The sequence below is a fragment of the Montipora capricornis genome, chromosome 12 (genome assembly GCF_036669925.1).
Source record: "Montipora capricornis isolate CH-2021 chromosome 12, ASM3666992v2, whole genome shotgun sequence".
In the NCBI taxonomy this organism is placed as follows: Eukaryota; Metazoa; Cnidaria; class Anthozoa; order Scleractinia; family Acroporidae; genus Montipora; species Montipora capricornis.
Window position 1 is genome coordinate 2,000,343 of NC_090894.1, and position 22,620 is coordinate 2,022,962.

The following is a 22,620-nucleotide window of genomic DNA, read 5'->3' on the forward strand; positions in this document are numbered from 1 at the left end:
CCCTTTGAGCGACATGAACAACAGAATTTCCTTTTACTTCATCTGCATGTTTAATCAGTTTTCCTTGTGTGTGAAGGGTAAAGTATAGACTGAGGAGCCTTTTCCATTGACCCAACCCAGTCATATACCTCCTGCAAAGTAGTGGAAAGAGAAATAAATTTTAGTTAAAATAAACAATCAATATTATCGTGAAATGTGCTGGTACTTAATGTATCCATAATGTTAGGTTCATTTTCACCTGGTACAAAGCATTCCTAGAAAAGTATCTTGATGATGTTGCTGAATCAATCTCACTCATAGTTGAACCCCATCCTTTGGTTCTGCAATCAGTCTTAGGTGTCGCTGCTTTCTGATGTTTATCTACAAATAACATAGAATGTACATGTACATGACTGAATCTTGTCCAGAATCTGTCTAGAGAAAAGTATTGTAAGAGGAAGTTTTATTGTTTTATAGAAACTGAGGTCTAGTCTAGTAATAATCATTTCATATTCCGTACCAATAAGACAAAATCTATGTTTGTAAAATGGGTCTAGGCGACGCACTAAGATTAGTGTTTCCAATGTCGATTAGATGTGAGTTAAACCAATAATAAGGAAGTTTCAGATAATACATGTACCACACGTCATAAGTTACTTGGAGTCTATGTTGATCAAGACCTTAATTTTAGTGACTGTGTTGAACACTAAGGGTCGATTATTAAAACATCGTTTAGACAATGTTTAACAAAACCGCGTTCTAAGCCATTTTCAATATTACCAACAGTCATATCTTAATATTGTCTGCTGCTGATGATAACAAGAAGGTTTGCATTCCAAACTAGACAGCAATTTATCTACTTAAAATATACCGCTTATAAACAGATTTGGAGGTCCACTAATTGTCTTAAGCCGCGGCTTAATTTAGACTTTGTTTAAATAACTGGCCCTAAGTCTTTTGTAAGAAACTATTGAAACTTATAGGTATTCTATTAGAATGCAACCATGAAGCCGGTATTCCTGTATGGCGGAACAGTATGGAGGTCAACATCTAAATGTGACATAATTGTTTGGCTCCAGAAAAGAGCTGCCTGTGTTATTTTAGACGTAAATGAATGTTAAGAGACTGGACTGGACTTAAATGGCCATTCTCTGGCTAAAAATATTAAAAATTGCAAGAACTGTGGTCTTCAAAAGGCAATCAGATGAATGAAGTTAAAATTCCAAGAATATGTTAGTGAGATAAAAATGATAACAATAGAGTGAAAATAGGGGAAAAAAAACTTAGTGATTAAGAATTTTTGTTAAAAAGTATGCAATATTGTCCTGGAAGTGGGCGCGAGTTATTGTCTGCGTCAGACGTGGTAGAGGTGTGCCAAGATTGTAGAAATTTCCTTTGTCAATGTTCGACGCATTGTTGAAGTCACTGACGTGGTTGTGAGACCAAGCATGATTGGCAATTCTGGAGCCTTTGGCTGCTGTCTTCACATTTCTAATATGTTTTTTTTCCCTCGTGGCAAAGGATCCGCCTGTTTCGCCAATGTAATTCCAAGAGCAACTGCCACAGGGGATTTTGTAGACAACATCGGGTTGTGAAGCTAATGGAGGTCGTGACAACAACAAGAATTTCCGATTCCTACATGTAAGTCATGACAACCCCATTAGCTTCACAGCCTGATGTTCCTTAATTAAGAACCGGAAACAATGTGTAGCTTTAAAAATTAAAAAAAAAATCATGACAGTCAATTGTATTGTTACCTCTTCACTTTTATCTTCCAAAGGTTTCTGGTGGTAAATATTAAAACAGAGATTTGAATTAACACTATTTAAAGTAGTGTGAAATAGTAAATAGCTGGAAGCCAAGTTTGTAGATTATACATGTATTGAGGTCTAATTCATGTGTTATGGTAATCATTGACAAGTTACCTGCAGAAAGATATTAAACAACTCTGCTATTCCTAACAAAGACAACTTGGTTAATCTTCAGTAACGGGAGCAATTGCTCTTATTACAATCTCACTACAATCACCACAATACAGTAGTTCTGTATGCTTATCTGACTACTGCAGGCAAAGCACTTTCCCTTTCTCTGTCAAAATCTCTTGAAGACTCCTTCCACATTATCACGAACCACAGAAACCAATCTTGATGATAGCAGTCACACATTTACCAGGAAGTCCCTTCACTTGTCACTTGTCACACAATATTGATTCGAAATTACACATAGGAAACAAAGTCCTGAACAACCACAACAGAAGACTAGAGAGCCACGTATGTAGCTATCCAAAGTGAGCCTTGATGTTTCTAAAAGTAGCTATTTACTGTTGTTACAAAAAAGGATTTTTTTAAAACTTATGTCAGTTCAAGGCTGCTACCAAAGAAAAATTTTCCGGAGCCCTTCGGGCTTCCAACATTAAAAGTTAGTAGCCCAAGTCATTTTTTCAAGAGCCCAGAATTAATTAAGTAAAAGTGAGGATGAAGCACCTTGTGATAAGTTAGGCACCCGTTCAGGCTACTCGTTCAGAAATTTGGTTGCCCGCGTTCTCAAATAAGGTTCCCCAGGCGACCGAGCGACCGTTAGACACTGCGTGACACATGACCTTTGCAAAATTTCTAAACAGTTCCGATCACTTTCAAAGAACATTCTCGATAATTATAATAATTATTGAGCCCTGTAACACTTAGTATTGCAGACTGTTTCAGTTAATTCAGCAATGCTTACATACCTTCGAACGCGTCGTTTCTTTTAAATTAGTAATTTCCTTTTGTTGTACATGTACCTGTAAAATTCCAAAATTTTGTGAACATTATGGTAGCTGGACAAATTCAATTTGGTACACTGCTCTACCTTCACTTAAAACTTGTAATTTAAAAGAAGAAATTTGAAAATGGGTGGTTATCAATTTGGAATCATCACTGTTTGGATATGTGCTTTACTTGTTCATTTGGAAGACTAATATTTGAAAATCCTTGGAACTTCTTATTTGACATATTCTTTTGATCATTTTTGTGACTGTATTGCTTTCTTTTTCTTTACTCAGATATTATAATTAATTTTTTTGCAAGTTCTGCAAACAGCCACCATATTGTATCTATGAAATTAACATGGTTAAAAAGTTCTTTATTAAGTATTGCTCTAGAATGATTGTAGCATCTCTTTCAGTCGGTGCAATATTATTTTACCATCAAGATTACAAGTATGAGAATTAAAAATATACGCCTTGATTCATGAGAGAACACAGTGTGCATACATGTATGGATCATACATGTATGATTAGATTCTTCACCACCATTAAATTTACCATGACAACCAGGGTGGAGACATTGAATTTTCAAATTTACCGAGAGTTGCTTGCATCTTCAAAAAGTGGCGGTAATCTGGTTGGGTGGGAAAAATCATCTCCCATCAATATCCTGTAACAGCTTTTCTGCCAGCTAAACTATGAAGCTCTTTTGATCCTTATAGCAGAAAGTTTGAGAAGGAATGAACATATTCGTATCAGAAACTACAGGTTTATACATTTTTAAAATGCCTAGAAAGTCCTGTATGCTAACTTTTGTTTGGATGATGGCTTGGCATTCACTAGCGGCAGGATTGTCCTCCACAATGCCCAACTGGTGGTCAGTTCCAGAGGTCATCTGTTGTAATTCATTTTCTTGTTGTCTGCGCAGCTGTCTCCATTGGTCACGTCGCTTCCAGTAGATTTTAAACATCTCCCTTTTTTACCTTATTTATCATTTTTTTGGTTAATAAGTATAGGTAATCATATAAGAACATAGAAGCAATCCTAATTGAGCATGATTGCAGGTTAGGTAAGTTGTTAGGAAAGAGCACAACATTCTCAGCCTTGCATTTTTATGCTGTTTCATTTGTGAGATCAAACTGCAGAGACATAAATAATTATCACTAGCTGTCTTAATTACACGGTATTAATTTTGTTCTTAAGGAAAACTGATAGATTGAAATTACTTTCTTGTTGCAATTTCTTTAAAGTGCCACTACGACCAAAACAACAATTCTTTTTCTTTGAATTTCAAAACTATCTTAACTTAACATAGTTAACTTAACACTAAGTTTTAAGGTCACTTAACACTAAGTGACCCAAGTTTTAAGTTCGTATTTTATATTTATTGCTCCACCATTACTAACTTTAAAATCTTTTTTCTTGTTTTTCTTTGGATTTCAAAACAATGTTTACTTAACACTAAGTGCCCCAAGTTTTAAGTTCTTATTTTAAAAAGACACCTGTTTATTTTAACTGGAATTTTCTTATTTATTGCTCCACCGTTACTAACTTTAAAATTTTGAGAGAGCTGGATCGAGGAGAAAATTACGTCATAGACTTACTGGTTTAAGATTGCAATGCGTGTGTATGCGGCTGAGTTAAAATGCAGCACAGGAGGTTCAGGCTTTCAGAATTTTAAACTTGTGTTTTGCATATATAAGAAGTTGCATTTACATGCTGAAATTTAAATCTAGTGAGTAAATTTCGTCACATTTCCCTAGATCCATCCCTCTGAGGTCCAATCGATCACTTTTGAACGTGAATAATGGCGGAGCGTGAAATCCGAACCTTACACTCAAAATAAACAGCCTTTGGATCAAAATCAAAGCCCAGGGAACAAAAATCAAATCAAAATCTGAAGAAAAGAAGAAAATGATTTTTTGATCATAGTAGCACTTTAAAGACTGATGGAATTTTGAGGAAGATACAGAGAAAAAACACATTAACTGTTGAGTAATATCACCCAACTAGTGGACTAACGCAAATCCTGCATTTTAATTGGCTACGCTACTAGAGGACTATTAGTAATAGTCCTTGAGTAGCAAAAAGTGGGACGCTTTCTTTCGTTTTATTCCCAAATAAATACATGTGTTTCTTCAATTTGCATTTGCTAACTTTATTGTTGCCTTTTCTGTCCGACTAGTTGGGTGATACTAAAACAACTAGACCCTTAAAGTAGGCAAAAGAGTTCATCTTATTGTGTCTGATTAGTACTTACAGCCTGCAACCTACAGTAAGGTGACCAAGGGTGACTACTGAATACAGGTTTTACAATTACTTTGTGCTCTGTATATATATGAGAAATCACATGCAGTCTCAGCTTTCCATACTAAGGCCATGAATCATAGCTTTAATTTTATCAAACAACCTTGTTTGATCAAAGTCATTGAGGACAGGACCTGCAGCAGTAAATTAAACAATATGGTCTTTAAGCAACAATTTTCTAACACAGTCATTAACTTTTTTTATCTTTCTTTTAATGGAATGGTCATCAAGCTACATTGAGATTTATTCTATCTAACTCTTACACCAGTTATTCTTGAAAATCTTGTGCATTTAAGGACGTTCGCGCCCATTGCTACTGCGCATTTTTTCGCGCACGTCACGCACACGTCCTGCATCGCAGACCACGAAGGTAAACACGATGCTAAAGGTGCAAACAGGGTGCGAACATTTTCCACAAGAATGGAACGTGAAAGCACTTGGCATTATGGGATAGCTGTGGACCCAGGTCTTCTCGGAAATGTCACGCAATGGCGTGACAGTGCGAATAGACAATCGCTTTGAAAACTTCGTAGCGATTTTACTCTCTTAAATACTCGGTGACCCCCATTTTTCTTTCCGTAGATCACTTCCTTTCCTGATTTTGTCCATTTTAACAAAAAACAAAAAAAATCTGGACGTGAGAAGTTACAAATATTTCGCCTTTTATGCTCTCGTGCGACCGAAGTTTTTTTTAAATTCTTTCTTAGACTAATATGTATCGTTTTTCAAGGTCTATTTCATCTCAAAAAAAGACATCACCTGCAAAAATTTGTTTAGTTATATTAGTTATGTTGAATTGAGTACGTTTACCTGATCTAAATTGCACTAATGTATTTTTTTTATTGCTGACAGTTGTAAGCTAAGATCGTCTTAAAATAACGCTAGCTTCTAAAAGTGCACCTCATGATCTCGAAAACGAGCACGGTAACCCCCCCCCCCCCTTTTTTTTTTCCTTTTTGGCAAAAGTAGATCATTACCTTTCTGTGTGGCAAATTTTAAAAACATCTGTACGTGGGAACGTTTTGGGCGCGAACGTCTTTCAGGCTAGTTAAAATATTTATACACATACCTTCAATGCGATCAACAAAAACTGGGGTTTTTCGGGTGGATGGCACCAAAAATATTATTTGGTCTTGACAGCCATTTCCATATTTCTGGAGCACTAAGGTGGAAAACGATCAAGTCAAGAATTGATACATGTAGTAAACAACTTAGACAATACTAGTAAAAATGTTGTACTTGCTTTACTCGCCTTTTTTCCCATTTTCAGAAGTAGTTTCTGCAGCCCAAAAAAACCAGTCTTCTCGACTACTATTTTCTTGTACATTTTGTAGCAAACTGAAAATTGGGAGTAAGTTGTATTAAATAATTGTTAGGTCATTATGATTTCTCCTTATTTCTGTTTTCTTGTCTAAAATGTTGGGTATGACTGTGTGTACTGGATACAGTATTTTAAATATTGTATTTTGGTTAGGTATTGTTCTCATTCTTTTTTCCTTTTATATACGTTATCTTTATCTGCAACAAGTATTTAGTACCTAAAGTAAAAGCCTGTTCAAATGTTCTGCATACCTAATAGTTTACCGACAACCTTTCAAGTTTATACATGTAGTGTAGATATAAATCTTGTACAATGTACCTTAGCATGTTGGCTTGAAATTGGCTCCGACTGGAAGGATTAAGGAGGACAACCACTACTGCCCTCTGATCTTCATACGCTTGCCAGCATATCTTTCAAAAGGGAAATGCATACATTCTAAGATGAGGTCAACCAGTGTACATATACAAGGGTTTTGTTAAGATTTTAAGTGGGCAGGTGGTAAATCAAAGGTAATAACACTACTATAGTGGTCGGCCGTGGCAAAAAGCCGGGGATCTTACAGTCCTATTTTGCTTATGGTGTTTATGGAGGTGAACCCCTGGCAGCTGGCTTCTCTTTAAACCCGTCCATACAGTTCTTGTTTGAAAGTGGACCACATTATTTATCTGCCTTTTCAAATGCCTCATGTCAAGGGAACAATGTATTTCATTTGTTTCATGAAAAAATTATTTTGTGATTGAACTCACAAATCAAATGTTGCCAATAGTAGGCACTTGGTGGCAAAGTATAAAATAGATTGGTGATGCTTGTTTTCAACTAAAACGAAGTTTTTGAAATGTCAGTCACCTCTTCAAAGGAGTGGTTCAACAAAGGCACCATGAAAGTGTTTTCTTCTGCACATGAACCCTGCAGGAGACGTTCACACCTGTTTGTCTCGTCACTTCTGCTTTCCATGCTAACTGATGTTCCTGTGGAATATGATTATTTGATAGTACATACTCTGCAAAGCATTTGTTCGATTTACTCAGGGTCACAACTTGCAACTTTACCCAGTGATTTTTCACATAGGTGTGGTTGGACTACTTAAAATTGTTGTGCAAGTTATACTTACCGATTACATACCTCCTAATCTATATGCGAACAAGTCTTCTTTTATTGTGCCGACTGAAATGATTTTAAAAATATAGATTTTTATTTCAGTTAGTGTTTACTGAAGAAAAACATATTCAAGAAGTACTGTACACTGGTGAATTGACTAAGAGGATGAAATATTGTAAGTCAAATCCATGAAAAGATAGGAGAGACAGAAAATATTAATTTAGAATAGTGTTTGAAATCTACTCATTTGAAAGAAACATCTTGAAAGAAGGGAGGATACATGTTGTTAACTTGTTGTATTTTGACCACTCAGTTGTTTATACATTTGAAATCAAGAGTGATGCTTGATAACTCAAACAGGAAATCCAAAAACAAAATCAATTTAATGATTCTGGTCAGTTATCAGCTGCTTGAGGAGGATTTTCCAGCATTCGATGTGATTCGATTGTGTGCTCATCGTTGTTGAATTCCAACTATAAGGTACTTGAATTGCAATAACCCACTGTTTTGGGTAAGGTGGGTTTGATGTGGTGGCTACATGTATCAGTAACTTTAAATGGAGAAGTAGAAAAAAGAGAAAATCAGTGGTGAGGGAGTAAACATGCTGATGAATCCGCGCACCGGTGGCTCAGATGGTTGAGCACCAGGCTGTCACGCGGGAGGTCTTGAGTTCACTTCCGGCCGGACCAACACTCAGGGTCTTTAAATAACTGAGGAGAAAGTGCTGCCTTTGTAATTACATCTGCAAATGGTTAGACTCTCTAGTCTTCTCGGATAAGGACGATAAGCCGGAGGTCCTGTCTCACAACTCTTCAATGTTTATAATCTTGTGGGACGTAAAAGAACCCGCACACTTGTCGCAAAGAGTAGGGCATGTAGTTCCCGGTGTTGTGGTCTGTCTTCTGTGGTATATCATGCTTGGGAGGGTAAAAAGGGCGCACATAATTTAGAACCTTGCTCTGTTTGTGCGACCCCCACCACAGCCTGTGGTGAAAGTGATTAAATTAAATAAATGAATCCAATCATGAATTAACCTTGCATTCCATCTCCATGAAATGGTGCTCCAGCAAACCCTAAAAGGCAGAAGGAACATTAAAAGAAAATTAATGAAGAACGGTGTATGTATTTTTCGAGTCAACATGATGTGGTATGGAGTGTCTGCTAGATACTGAGTAACAAAGATACATGCATGTTGTACATTGTAATCAGCAAGACTTACCTGCACCCTGTGAAGTTACGTTTGTGGCTTGTGTGCTTGATGTCACCAGAGTATAGGGAAGTCTGTCTCTTCTCGCTTGCATTAGATTATGACATAAAAACATATATGTCATTATTTACAATAATGGTACATCACTTAGCATAGTATATAAGAGATTAATGTGTAGAATTTACTTTGTGCTGCAGGTTCCTACAAAATTGCACCTTTGGGTTGGGGATTCAAGTGTTATTGTTTATCACTTTTTAAATTTTATTAGTTTCATTAACTTTTTGTCATTAATTACCTGCACTTTGTGAAATCACGTTTGTGGCCCTTGTGATTGTTGATGTAGTTCCCAGCAGATTGAATGGTGGTCTTTGTCTTTGCACTTGTGAAAACTGCATCACTACATCGAAAATTAACTTACTAACGTCACATTTCGGTATGGATGTAGATATTATTTCAATACAATATCTGCAATAATTTCTAATATCCATTAAATTTTGTGTCCACCAATGGATGGGGTCAATTTTATGGCTCTCATCCATAGACCCATTTCCTGTCAGTCGAACATTTGAGTGTAGTTTGGGACGTAAAACCCGGACTAAGCTATCTTGCCTGTTACGTCAGTCAAAAAGGCTTGAGAAGGGTGTTGTCTTTAAACAAGATTTGAAATGTTGAGAAAGTACGGTTGTATATCAGGCACTTTAAAGTTTGGTGTGTTTCTGTTGAGCTTGCTTTTGGAAAATGGGTGCTAGTTGTGCATGCCTGGTGTGTTTGATGTGATTTCAGGTAATTCTTTGAAACAAAAGTTCAAAGGTCCCACCCTTATTCCACAGTAAAGAAGGGAACTGCCCCACCTCCCCCCCCCCCCCCCGCCCTACTTGAGAACATCAATCAATACTCAATATTTACCTGGAGGAGGTGGGTTTACAACCACGTCATTGTGCAACAGATCAGTATCTGTCAAAGACAAAATGTTGCAGTAGTGAGTGCAATGATTGGAGGTTACTACTTGTATGTGTAGTGAAAAATAAAAAAAAAAACTCTTCGCTACATCAACACTACATTAATACCTTCAACAGTAAAATGTGTCAAGATCATAACAACTGTTTGATCAGTGCTTGACATGTCTTTTGATCCTCATGTATGCATCTTGGACAAGACAGTGCAATATGCTTTTCATTACTACTACAGCCTACAGTTTACTTTACTACTTTACGGTGTATAAGAATATTCAGCCTGGGCCGGAAAAACGACATTCTTATAAATAAAATAAAAAAAGAGTGTACGTCACCGTCGTGATTCTGGTCCCACACACGAGTATTTACCCGAGATATATATATAATTCCTTGAAGTAGAACAAATTTGGCCGTACTTTCTAATAGGCCCTAAAATTCAAATTCTCCCCGACCAGGAAGCTAAGTGTTTCGGCCTTTTCGTACAATCAAACAATTACTCTGATCTTTAATAAACTGTATTTAGTCATACTTGACATTATTAGTCAGATTAGCACTTTACAAGATCTTGACAGATAGATCCACTAAAATGCATACTCCCACGGGGAAAGAAATCGATATCCATCTGTGCAGGTTTCTGGTTCTGTGTGTTTCTGAAAAAAACAATTGTTCTCTCCTCGATCAGCTCTCGACTGGATTATGGAATATTGGTCCTTTCCGTTCCAGCCACATTTTAAGCTGTTCATATGATTGAATTTGAAAAAAAAACAAACATGTTTTTCCTGTCATATTTATTTATCAAAATCGTTTTGAAGAGGCGTAAGGAAAGTTAACCTGCGTAGTTAGCGCGATATTTTATCGCAGTATTATAGGAGCGATTATAGAATCCAGGGCGTTCACAGGGCAATCCATATGCAAAGTTTCGAAAGCTTTTGAGGAACGAACCACGTAACAATAAGCACTTTCGTCATTCAATGGTATGGAAAAAAAGGGGCCCTGCATTCTTTATATTAGCCGAATAGGAGTATTATTCAAACACTCGCGAGTAAATCGATGGTTGCTTCGATTATGTTTTGGCCGCCTGTGGGCCGTGAGTGGCCGGAAAGTCCACGAGGGATTTTTTCTTGCGACCTTCACGGCCGTGACAAAGTCACCCAAAACACAAAAGCTCCGGGAGGGCCGTGGCGAATATCCAAAAACACTAGATTGCAGAATACCTGGCCCACCAAATGATCTTACTTAAAAAAGCTGCCACCGCGGTCCCGCAGTCGTGTTTAACAATGCTACTCCTAGACTGCAAAACAGTCGTATTTTTTGCGAACGCAAGCGACACGGTAAAATGATATTCAAACGAAAGGTCTGGAGCGAGTGTAGAAACGGCGAGGGAGAATGGGGAGAGACGCCTTACGGACGTGTGAGGCTCGCGCGCTTCACACGCGAGGATCACGCTTACGGCGCTTCGCGCCTTCCGAAAATGGAAGAAAATGACTGTTTTGCAGTCTATGCTACTCCCGCAACCACTAAATGTCTTACTTAAAAAACTGCCACCGCAGTCCCGCAGTCATCACTATAGTCACAGTCAACAATGCTGCATCCGCGTCCACTAATTACTGTCACCGCAGTCCCGCAATGCTGCTTGTCCGCAGTGGCATGGGACAGAAAATGATATTGATATAAACAACTCTGTTCCTCAACCAGGTATTCTGCAATTGCTCCGGCCTTAGCTTTCATTTTGCTGTTCCGTTAACTACACTTTTCACGAGATCGTGTGAAGAAGAAAGGATCCATTTACTGATTAAGCCTAAGCGCTCGTTTCAGTGAATAGGTCTAAGCACTCTCCTAAAATTTTAGCTTTCATTTCGCGGTTCGGTTAACTACACTTTTCATGAGATCGAATGAAGAAGAAAGCACTCGTTTACTGATTAATCAGATGAATTAAGCCTAAGCGCTCGCGTCAGTGATTAGGCCTAAGCATTCTCGTAAAATGTTAGCTTTCATTTTGCGGTTCGGTCAACTACACTTTTCACGAGATCGCGTGAAGGAGAAAGCACTCGTTTACTGATCTGACTGATTAAGCCAAAGCGTTCGCTCCAGTGATTGACGTTCGTGTGAAGAAGAAAGCTCTCGTTTACTGATTAAGCCTAAGTTTCAAAAATCGAGATTCAACAATTCATGGTTCTTGAAAATGCGTACGTGCGTACTTGGCATTACTCAGCATGTAACCTCAAGTAGTAAGTCCTTGAGACTACAAAGAATGTCTAATCGGCGTGGGTGGGTGGCACTGAGGGAGCTAATATATATATATATATATATAACCGAAAAAGTGGAAAGAAATCCTCATCTACTATAAAGTGCTCAATAGCAGAGCTAGAGCTATGAATAATTATACTCCAAGAGCTAGGTTATTTGAACATTTACTGCAACTCTGAGTTTCATGCTTCTTGCGAAGCAATCATCAGGCAACTGCCAGAAATAACGGTTACAATCACAGAAATTTGAAATACAGAACAACGGATACGTACGTGACGTCTAGGCATATCATTGCATCTTTACATTTTTTAACATGAATTTCCTAACATGTCTACAACACGATGACAGCTCATTTCTTTTGTTTAGACTTGCCATTTCCGGTTTACAAATGATAAAATACTTTTCCCACAGACACAAATTGCATCTCTTAGTTACATTGGAGTAAGAACTAGCTTGTTTTATCTTGCACCATTTGATGTTATACTTAGCGTTCTTGTCTTTAAGACTCCATATGTACTTACTAAGTTCGGTAGCATGTTTGTAACGCTCGTTTCGGAATGAGCTTACATGGTTTCTATAACGCAATTTGAACGCAGTGTCACAGAGTCCAATGTATGTTTCCTTTGTGGTTTCTGTGGTGACCTCGGCCTGATAGATGACGCTTTCCACATTACAGTTACCATCCATGGGACACTCGTTAGGTTTCCTACAATTGCAGCTTTTCTTAGTTAGATTATTAGTGCGTGTAGGTTTACTAATTACGGCTTTGTTATGGTTGGTTATGATTGTTTTAATGTTGCCCATGCAGCTGTAGCTTAATTTGATGGTGTTACCCACTTCACAAAATTTTTAACCGTAACACCATCAAATTAAATATCAAAATAACTGTTTAAAACTATAGAAGAACTCTAACAAAACACAGGGAAGCCAAGAAGGAACATGGATGGACAAAACTGGAGAGGATTGAAATGGATTGAATTTGGGTAAATTTGAAAAACGTCGACCCACCTTTTTTCAAATTTATATCAGTCTATATCAAAATGTCATTTACACAGTTGGAAAATCATTCTCAGTTGTTATGTGGCCGTCATTTGGCAAATGAAAGACTCTTGCTCTGCCAATTTGACGTTTAGAGCTGATAATTAACAAAATTAAACGAAATTACCTAAAATAGCGTGACCTAGCCCCTTTAAGTGAGGTTTACACACTCACTGATCATATGACGATATCGATAATCAGGAAATTTATTTGCTGCAGATTATAGAATACCCCTTCAGTTATTTGTAAATGAGTAGCCTTTATGGATATATGCCTCAATGTTCGTTCCCTTACTTTTGGTCATTTTCAAGGTAAAAGATGCTGACATTCTATCGATTTTGTTTCATTTTTATTTTGTGGATCTCTTGACAAGAGGATTGATATTTCGTGTTTTTTTACCACAGCATCCAGCTGCGTCAATTTCATTTGATTCGAGGTAACATTGTTGTTGACAGATGCGCGACAATTGTCTTGAGAAGAGAAAAGCGCCCAAAAGGTTACGAACATAAGGTGATCCGAATATTTTTCGACATATTGAATAGATCAGGCGAATGATCTGCCACTGTAAGGTGGCCACCAAAGTTCACGTGGCAACCAAACGAACTATTCCCACAGTTCCTTGCGTGACTCGATTGTAAAGTGTGTTGTCCTTCGTTAGGAACGCCACAAGCACTTTTCAGTAGAACGGTGTGAAGGAATTTTGGTGGGTAAGTAGTTCTTCTTTACTTTACTACCGAAAAAAAATGCGGTAGAAGAGCGCTTTAAGTGTTACTGCGTGGTAAAGACACTCTAGAGTTGCTTTCATTCCTTGCAATCGTTACAAGACTAAGCTTGCGCTCGCATGCACAAGATACAAAATCACGAAACCAAAATCACGCCTCGGTTAACCCGAGTTCAATTCGCAGGATAGAAAAAAAGGAAAATTGCATATATGTAGAATCAAAGTGAAATCAGACTTAGGAACAAGGGTCCTCTTTAGGATCCACCAAGTAACACCTCGAGGTGGCAGGAAAAAAAAAACATTGTTTGAGGCCATATTAGATAATACACTCAAGACTTGTAATGTATGTATATCTGTATATGCCAGCTTTGTAAAACCTTTATCAATGGTTCGGCAAGTAAGTCAGAGCTTTGAATAGTGGGAACTGATAAATTCCATGTCCATCGAAACAGCTTGACCCCTATATGTAAGTCATGAAAGGTAACGTTACCAACCTTGATGACATAACTGGTGCATGACTGCATGTATCGTGTTCCAACTCACCCCTAACGTTACCAACCTTGATGATGGATCAGTGTTGGAGGCTGAGAAAGCCGCTTTTTTCCGTGCTCTAGGTCATGACCAAAAGGTAAAGTGCAAATGTAACCAGGGCCCTTATAGAAAAGAAAATGGAAGAAACATGGTGTTTTAAAGGCTTTACTTTGGCTTTTTAGTAATCACTATAATGTTACATTATATTTGTGGCATTATTGCAATCCGCGAAAAATAATCCGTTTGGGTCAATACAGTTGATGCAATGATCTCTTCAACTCTGGTACAGCCTGTATAACTTGTTTATATTTCATACGTTCTTTAACTACGGTGTTATGTTGGTCGGATGCCCCTCTCTTTTATCAAGAGGCTAAGAAAAGCCTATGATCTGATTTAGTTGGCCCTAACATTTATCGCTGTTGTGTAAGTCTCTTTTTGCCCCCTTTTTCCTCGACGGATGGGATAACTTTCAACTGTATTCTCTGAATGCTGCAGCCCCCTAGTCCACGGCAATACAATGGTGAAAGTGGTTGCTCCATGCTTTCTATCAAAATTAAAACGTTTCATTTCTCCCATACGGCCCTTGAGGCCGAGAAAGCCGCGATATCCGATTGTCGACTTTTTGAAACAATTATACCCCCAGCCCGCTTATATTTCATTTATTTACCCAGTTATCTCCATAAAACGTTGTCGGGGCCATAACCATACCATCGCAGAAATTTGTCTAGTAGTACTTGCTTTCCGTTTCTATAGCTAAGTCGAATCAAAGCGAACTCGAATAGTGTTGGGAGGTAGACCGGGCATCCATCGATCTCACTCTGATCGAGAGTGATAAAATTCACTCTGCCACAGGTAAACATGCTACCGCTCTTAATTAATCTTGAACGATCGTGTTTCATTTTTACCTCGTGGTGCTTTAGATGAAACACAGGTACAAACAAAGAACTGCGTATTTACGGTAAGCCAGAGCCATCCATCAGCTACTTTAAAGGGGCAATGCACATGTCCTGGTAAATTTTCTGTTTTTAGGTCAAAGCTGGGTAAAAATCTAAATTAGTTCTGTAGCTCACACGTACAACATTCTTGACAACCCACTGACAGGATATAGAATGTATTTATTGCGCAAAGACCGATTCGTATTTAATGGCGACTTTCTGAGACAACATCTCCAGACTCTCCTAGTTACTCGTTTTTACTCGTGGATATATCCACGAGTTTTGGTGAGGTTCTTTTCTGCAAATGTGTCACTCCTGCGTAACCGGAAGTTCGATCTAATAAGCCAAGGATGGATAATCACAACACAGCTTAGAAAGCTGTGACTTCCTGTTTGCGGGGTTGTGCGCCGCCATTGTGGCACGTCGCTTTTATACTTAAGTGTTTGAGCACCTTCCGCTGCATTTAGAAGCAAGAAACGGAAGAATTAAAGAAATGGCTTTCTTCGAAGGTGAAGCAAAATATTCTGAACAAGTACACATTGGTGCAATTAATTGTGCACCGCCTTTCACTGACCAACGCGAAGAATTAATAATACATGTAGAAATGGAATCGACAGACACATGGGGAGAAGACAGTCCCTGTTCATCCCCTAAGCTCACGGGGGATAAATAAATTCCATTTGGAAGGTGACTGCCATTTGGAGAGTAACATCGAAGCTATCAATGTATACCAATGTTTATCAAAGCTATCACGAAGTTTTGCAAGCTATGAGTCATCAAAGCCACATGAATACAACTTGAACAACATCCGTGACATGAAAAACAGTGAGGCAAGCAAGCAATCCATGCTTCCAGACACTAGTACTTGTGTGGTGGACCATAATGAAAAACTGTCGAAAGACTCGGTCACTGATTATGTAACGAAAACTGATGAGAAATCCGTACCAATCTCTTGCGATAGAGCAAGGGCTGAGGCAGTACATGCTCCCCGGGACAGAGAACCTTCCAGGATTAATTCCTTTCAAGAAAACGTCGAGCTTGTTTCAGAAAGACAAGGTAATTAGAAAGTGTATGATGCATTATTTAAATAAGGACGTACTGAGCTCTTCTGAGTTGAGAAAGTGTTTTTCTCTTGCTTTTGGAAAATATTATATCTCTATACCTAGACCGCAACTCAGACGTAACAATCTTCGAGAGTAGGAGATTCTAATCGTCATTTTTATCTTATTACCCGCAGGACTGCTGAACACAAAAAAGACTTGTCAGTTCTATTGTGCATTCAAGATCAATCTGCTATTACGCATTCGACAAAATTGAACCAACAAAATGAGAATTATTGTCTATCAAGAGAAAAGCTCTTGACATCGGGAGACATTGAATCGAACCCTGGCCCTGTTGCTTATGAAACGAGTACACATACAGCACATACAATACGGAGAAATCCTTCTATAGCACTGTTGCAGGCTCGATTAGGTAAAAAAGGACTGAAGGCACTAGAATGTACCTCAGATAGTTCATGCTTCTGTTCTTCTGTTGCCCACCAGTTATACAATTATCCTTCCTATCACATGAATGTGCATGCTACTGGAGTTGAATCCATCAGAAACAACAGTCAAAAATTTATTGGACCCATTACAGAGCAATTGTGCGTTTGTTGTTACAGCAACATACATGGTGTGATGCACCATGGGGTGGGCACCACTAACTGACTCCTATAAGCAGACAACAGGGAACTACTGTGAACATTGAACATCTAGATGGAAGACACTATGTTTCAGCACTCCAGTATTATAATGACAGTATATCAGGTTATGAAATCAGCGGTGTTACCAATGTCAACAATTATTCAGAGCCTGGTAATAATCGATTAATTAACGATGGCCAAAAATGATGTGAGTGTCAGTAATAATTTCTACAAAGCAGTGGCAAAAAAGAGCTTATATGAGAGAATCTATCAAGCGGAAGAGACAAAATCACTTGAAGAGTTCAGGGAAAGGAAAAACAATACAAAACGCCAAACCAGATCTGAAAATATTGAAGCAGCAAGGGAATAGGAAAAGAAAAGCAATCCAGAACATATCAGAGACCTAAACAGAAAAGCATAAAACCATTAAAGGAAAGCTGTGCAGAGGTCAAGGCTAAACCAAACTGAAATTTGTCAAGGTCAAGACTCTATTAGACATTCATGTCAAAAGTGATTCAGTCTTTTTCGTGATACGATAACACATGGCCCTGAATATATATGCACTTCCTGTGATCAGTTATGGTTCAGATAATCTGTTTTTAAGTGTAACAATATCAAATATAGTGATAAATATTCACAAGGTTTGTTGGAGGAATGTATAACTGGCACAAAAAGTGTCAATATTACTGAATGGATCTGCTCTACTTGCTAAACCTGATGACATTAACAATATGACCTGGCAACAAAAATCAGACCTTATTCAAAATTACCCTGTCATCTGTGCAACGAACTTTGAACACATGGTACAGCTCTTTATAGAGGATGTGTTAAAGATTTATCTTATGCCTATTGGAGAAATGGTATACTTATTTCACAGGGTTGAATTCCAGCAAAGGGGATTACCTCACATACATGCATTATTTTGGGTATCTAGTTGCATATGAGAGCCCATCGTGCTGTTACACAATTATCCAACTATCAATGCTAATGCATTAAGAAAACTTCAGCCTGCCAATTTTAAACAATCGCGGTAACTTTCATATCCACGAGTAACGACAGTGGCACTTTGATTTTTGTTTTGTTTTGTTTTTGTCTGAATTGCCACCTCTCTTATCATTGGCAACTGTACAGACGACTCCACTGATATTGTAAATCACCCGCCCGTGAGAAAGGGCCAGTTGGAAAACATGGACTGGACTCTGGACTCTGGACTGGACTGGACTGGACTGGGGGTTAATTTTTTAGAGTTACAGATCCATTCAAACACATTCCGTGTCTTTCTGCTCAAGGCCGTCCATGGTAAATTTTGAATCTAGAGACTTCTGATGATTTCTGCATTTCTGTATGTAGACTCATATGCACGGTCGAGTCTGCCTTTTTGTCGAGGCTCGGGAGTCGAGGGTAGCAGTCCGAGGGCTGAGGGTTATTTGTCGAGGGTCGAGTGTCCCTTTTTACCGAAAAAGTTCTTTTTCGATATTTTAAAAGTCAGCTTGAAAGAGAGGTTTAGATGACAAAAACAAAGGAAAGTGGATGATATGTAAACATTTTTCACATTCATTCCAACGAATCTCTATTGTTTCTGTCCTCACTGCCTCACTATAAAGCTGAATATTTGATATTTCGAAAATGGCCTATTGATACAATATTACACAGAGAGTAAACTAAGAAAATAATCAACTAGGGAATGTTACCTTCCTTTATAAGTCAATAAATTCTCTTCAGTTTAAACTGATACCAGTAGGGAAAATTTAAGAAGGTTGATCACGATTCTTCACGGCTTATCTTTGTTTTGTTTAATCAACGCGGTCTACAAGTTATGTCTTTCTCTTTTATTCAGTTTCATTTTGTTAGCTTTTTTCATCGGACTGTTCGAATTGTTTTTTTTTTTGTTTGTGACGATGAAAACCGTGACAAACGTACGGACACAAACACAGCTAAGAGGGTCGTACAGGGGGGTCTCTGGCACGATTCACGAACCTAAAAAATAGAGGATCAAGGTTCAAGGACATAAACAATTTGTTTTCCCGAATCACGAAAATAAGAAAGCAAGATACTCTTAATGACCTGTGCTTACATTAGAAACAGTGTTTGAAGGAAGCAAAATCGCGAATGGCTAAGTTAAGGCTCCACATTGCAAATCGCATGCCTAAATCACTCTCGATAGACCACTCTAACAATTCGGAGAATTTGCGCCCCAAAATCACGTAGAATTAAGTGGTAAAATCAGGAATATCGGTTAATGATTCAGGTTCTTCACGGGTCACGCAAAACCTTCAGGTCACGAGTCACGAAGAATAATTTCCTACATTCACGTTTCACGAAAAATTAAATGAGCTATTCACGCATCACGAAAATACCCCTGTACGACCCTCAGCTAAGACCGTCGCCACGATTTTATCTGGGTTTTCGCTTTCCTAAGGAACAAGGGGCTGGACAATCTGCGAGCCAGCGAACCATGCGAATTTCGCATTTAAGTCTAAGCATCCATTTCAAATAGCGCTGATAAACAGTTAAGTCTAAGCACCCATTTTAAAATGGTTAGCTTTCAATAATTGTGTGACTCGCATGTTGACTTGCATGGCTCGCCATGTTGGCTCGCATGACTCGCACATTGTTCTTACTCGAGGAACAGAATCGTCTGACACAATTTCTTTAACGTAGTCTAACGCTTTCATTGCTTCTAAAATGGTTTAAACATCTCTGAATACAGAAAACATCTCACATAAAAACGAAAAGCATAAGAGCTCAATAAAGGGCATATGACGCACGAGTGCAACTTTGTTCCACAATTTCTGCCCTGCCTTCCTGTCAATTTTGGGTCTTTTTTAGACTCGCGTGATATAGGAACGTGCATGAAATCGGAAATTACCTGCAATCAATTCGATGATTATCATTTGACAAATTTCAAAGGACATTTACTGTAATTTCATTTTGTTATCAGTTGGTTAGTGCTTTACAGTGATGTTTGTGTTCATAATAGCGAGATCAGTGATAATGACTTCAAGATGTTGTGCGGTAACTCGGTAGATTTACCGACATTGTCTCGCATGAGACGTATACTCCAGAACCCACACGAATAGCGAGCTTGGTACAACTCAGTAAGCTGGATAAATAAAGCGAAGCCTGAGTCCTTTGGCATTCATGAAAGAAAGCACCAAATAGAATGTGACAAAATATATATTGCGTTATATTTAAAAGGTCAAAGACAGATCACTGATTGAAAGCATTGACAAGAAAAGTCACACAGGGTACTGGGACAGGTCATGATTCTGTCTTACATCAGGAGCTCATCTGCTTACATTAAAAATAGTTGCGGAATCTGTGGTTTGGATGTGACCTCTTCACCGACAGGGAAACTCTCCGCGAGGAATTACGACGGGAAACACAGCGTGAGGGATGGTCAAGTTACGGAGAACTTTCTAAGTATGTGTAGCGAAGCTTGTAAATACTCGCTTAAAAGATTACCTCAAATTAAAGAGAAATGGAGCCAAATACTGCTGTGTTGACCTCGGGTGACTATTTGTAATGAAACTGATTCTAAAAAAATAACCCCCAGTCCAGTCCAGTCCAGTCCAGTCGAGAGTCCAGTCCAGTCGAGTCCAGAGTCCAGTCTAAATTTTCCAACTGGCCGTGCGAAAGTGGACAAAGGACGGCGTTCGATGTGGGTTAACGAGAACAAGAGAACATGGCTAATTTGAACTGGGGAACAATGTCAAATTATTTTAGGGAAGAAGGGAACAGAAACAATTTTAGGGATCAAAAAGCTAGGAACAAGTTTGAAAGTAAGTTGGGGAACAAGGGAACACAAGCAAAGATTTATAGGAAACAAGAAGACGTAGATCGGTTAATACTTCAGTAAATTTTGTTTGAAGTATTCGCGGCGGCATTTCGTAAAGTAGATGCGAGTTTTAACTCCTTTGTGAAGCTTAAGGCCCCGTCCACACTATCCGGGTATTTTTTAATCAACATTTCCCAAGGGTGTATATGCCGTTTATGTCAGCAATGAAGCGAGAAATGATTCTAACAAAGCGTTAACCTGAAAAACATTTTAATTGAACCCTGAGGAAGGTAGCAGTTGGTTGCCGAAAAAAATTAGTTAACTTTAACAAACTTCAGCAACTACAGAAAGCAGGGCCACTTTTAACCATGATGGACCAAACGAGCCGGCTCGCTTGGCTCGGCAGTGGGAAAAATTGTATTCCGTTAAGTGTTGGGCTCATAGCGGCTCGTGGAATAATTTGTCTGATTTGTATTGCGTTATGTGTTGTGTTTATATATTCAGCGGCTCGGTTGGCTCGTCTTTTTCGGCAGTGGATGTAAGAACGAGCAATAAGTTGTTTGGCTTAATTGTTGTTCTTATATTTAGCGGTTCGTTTGGCTCGGCATTAGAGGAAGATTCCCAATTTATTTCACGTTGTTATTTATCTTTGTTTATCATATTATAAATTCAAATGTAACTTCAAATTAATTCTACTTTCAACACAGGTAACCCAGGCTCACTGTGTGCGTCACGTAGGTATTAAAATATAAAGAACATATGAGTTTAGGTCTGAAAATTTGCTAGAAAATGCAAATAATAATCGATAAAACTTACCATGTGGTGAGCTGTTGTTGTCTTTAATACGTACACGAAGTTTCGGGAAAAATGGTCCCCGTTCACCTTCCTTCATAGTATAGTGACAAGGTAGGAGACGGAAGCCAGCTTATGGACTCCGATCGACTCAAAACAAGCACGATTTTTTCGCGAAAATCGAATCCAGTCGCTAAATAAACACGCCAGGCTCGTGGGACATGAATTTCTCTAAACCATGAATCCACTGAAGCATCTCCAGGTAGCAACGCGAAGCCACCAGACTCCGTAAAACTTGTAAGTTAACCTGCTAAAATGGCGGCCAGAAAGCGTTGTACTCGCGAAGTGCTCAGTGAATTTTGTTTTTAGCAATGTGGGACTCCCCTCCCTCCAGAACTTCTTAAACTCGTCACCAGGCGTCTAGAGTTCAGTGCCATTTTGAATTGGACACTTCGCGAGTACAACGCTTTCTGGCCGCCATTTTAGCAGGTTAACTTACAAATTTTACGGAGTCTGGTGGCTTCGCGTTGCTACCTGGAGATGCTTCAGTGGATTCATAGTTTAGAAAAATTCATGTTCCACGAGCCTGGCGTGTTTATTTAGTGACTGGATTCGATTTTTGCGAAAAAAATCGTGCTTGTTTTGGGTCGATCGGAGTCCATAAGCTGGCTTCCGTCTCCTACCTTGTCACTATACTATGAAGGAAGGTGAACGGGGACCATTTTTCCCGAAACTTCGTGTACGTATTAAAGACAACAACAGCTCACCACATGGTAAGTTTTATCGATTATTATTTCCATTGTCTAGCAAATTTTCAGACCTAAACTTCGCCTCATATGTTCTCTATATTTTAATACCTACGTGGCGCACACAGTGAGCCTGGGTTACCTGTGCTTTCAACTGAAGATGGTCGTTGCACGACCGAAACAAGTCTTGCAAATTTAATTTCAAATGTGTCGTCACTTTTATAAAAATAATTTGTATGATGTTTAGTCTTGGGTTCATATATTTAGCGGCTCGTTTGGCTCGGCAGTTGATGAAAGAACGAGGAATAATTTGTATGAGGTTTAGTCTTGGGTTCCTATATTTAGCGGCTCGTTTGGCTCGGTACTGGAAATGAGTTCTATATTCTTCACACGATCTCGAGAAAAGTGTAGTTAACCGAACCGTAGCATGAAAGCTAAAATTTTAAAAGAGTGCTAAGGCCTAATCACTGAAACGAGCCCTTAGGCTTATAATTGATCGGTAAATCAGTGCTATATTGTTCACACGAGACTTAACGTCAT

General features: G+C 38.6%; 2 protein-coding genes across 6 annotated transcripts in view; one reads left to right on the plus strand and one right to left on the minus strand.

Moving 5' to 3' along the window:
• LOC138025253 (uncharacterized) overlaps nucleotides 1-22,620 on the minus strand; it is a 28,013-nt gene that overhangs the window by 3,668 nt on the left and 1,725 nt on the right. The window contains exons 2-13 of the mRNA XM_068872484.1: nucleotides 14,174-14,267; nucleotides 9,562-9,609; nucleotides 8,951-9,052; nucleotides 8,668-8,742; nucleotides 8,483-8,521; nucleotides 7,473-7,514; nucleotides 7,197-7,318; nucleotides 6,669-6,760; nucleotides 6,282-6,367; nucleotides 6,099-6,191; nucleotides 239-360; nucleotides 2-131 (exon numbers count right to left, since the gene is read on the minus strand). Of these exons, the coding sequence (XP_068728585.1) occupies nucleotides 51-131; nucleotides 239-360; nucleotides 6,099-6,191; nucleotides 6,282-6,367; nucleotides 6,669-6,760; nucleotides 7,197-7,318; nucleotides 7,473-7,514; nucleotides 8,483-8,521; nucleotides 8,668-8,742; nucleotides 8,951-9,050 (852 nt within the window). The 5' untranslated portion in view covers nucleotides 9,051-9,052; nucleotides 9,562-9,609; nucleotides 14,174-14,267 and the 3' untranslated portion in view covers nucleotides 2-50. The remainder of the gene's footprint in view (nucleotide 1; nucleotides 132-238; nucleotides 361-6,098; nucleotides 6,192-6,281; nucleotides 6,368-6,668; nucleotides 6,761-7,196; nucleotides 7,319-7,472; nucleotides 7,515-8,482; nucleotides 8,522-8,667; nucleotides 8,743-8,950; nucleotides 9,053-9,561; nucleotides 9,610-14,173; nucleotides 14,268-22,620) is intronic.
• LOC138025250 (transient receptor potential cation channel subfamily M member 7-like) overlaps nucleotides 13,113-22,620 on the plus strand; it is a 99,589-nt gene continuing 90,081 nt past the window's right edge. The window contains exons 1-3 of one of the 5 annotated variants that reach the window (XM_068872477.1): nucleotides 13,113-13,204; nucleotides 13,298-13,403; nucleotides 13,552-13,600. The gene's annotated coding sequence lies outside the window, so the exon portion shown is untranslated. Of the gene's footprint in view, nucleotides 13,205-13,297; nucleotides 13,404-13,468; nucleotides 13,601-14,223; nucleotides 14,243-20,420; nucleotides 20,547-22,620 lie in introns of those variants that run through there. The other 4 variants (XM_068872478.1, XM_068872480.1, XM_068872481.1 and 1 more) reach the window with 4 other exon arrangements.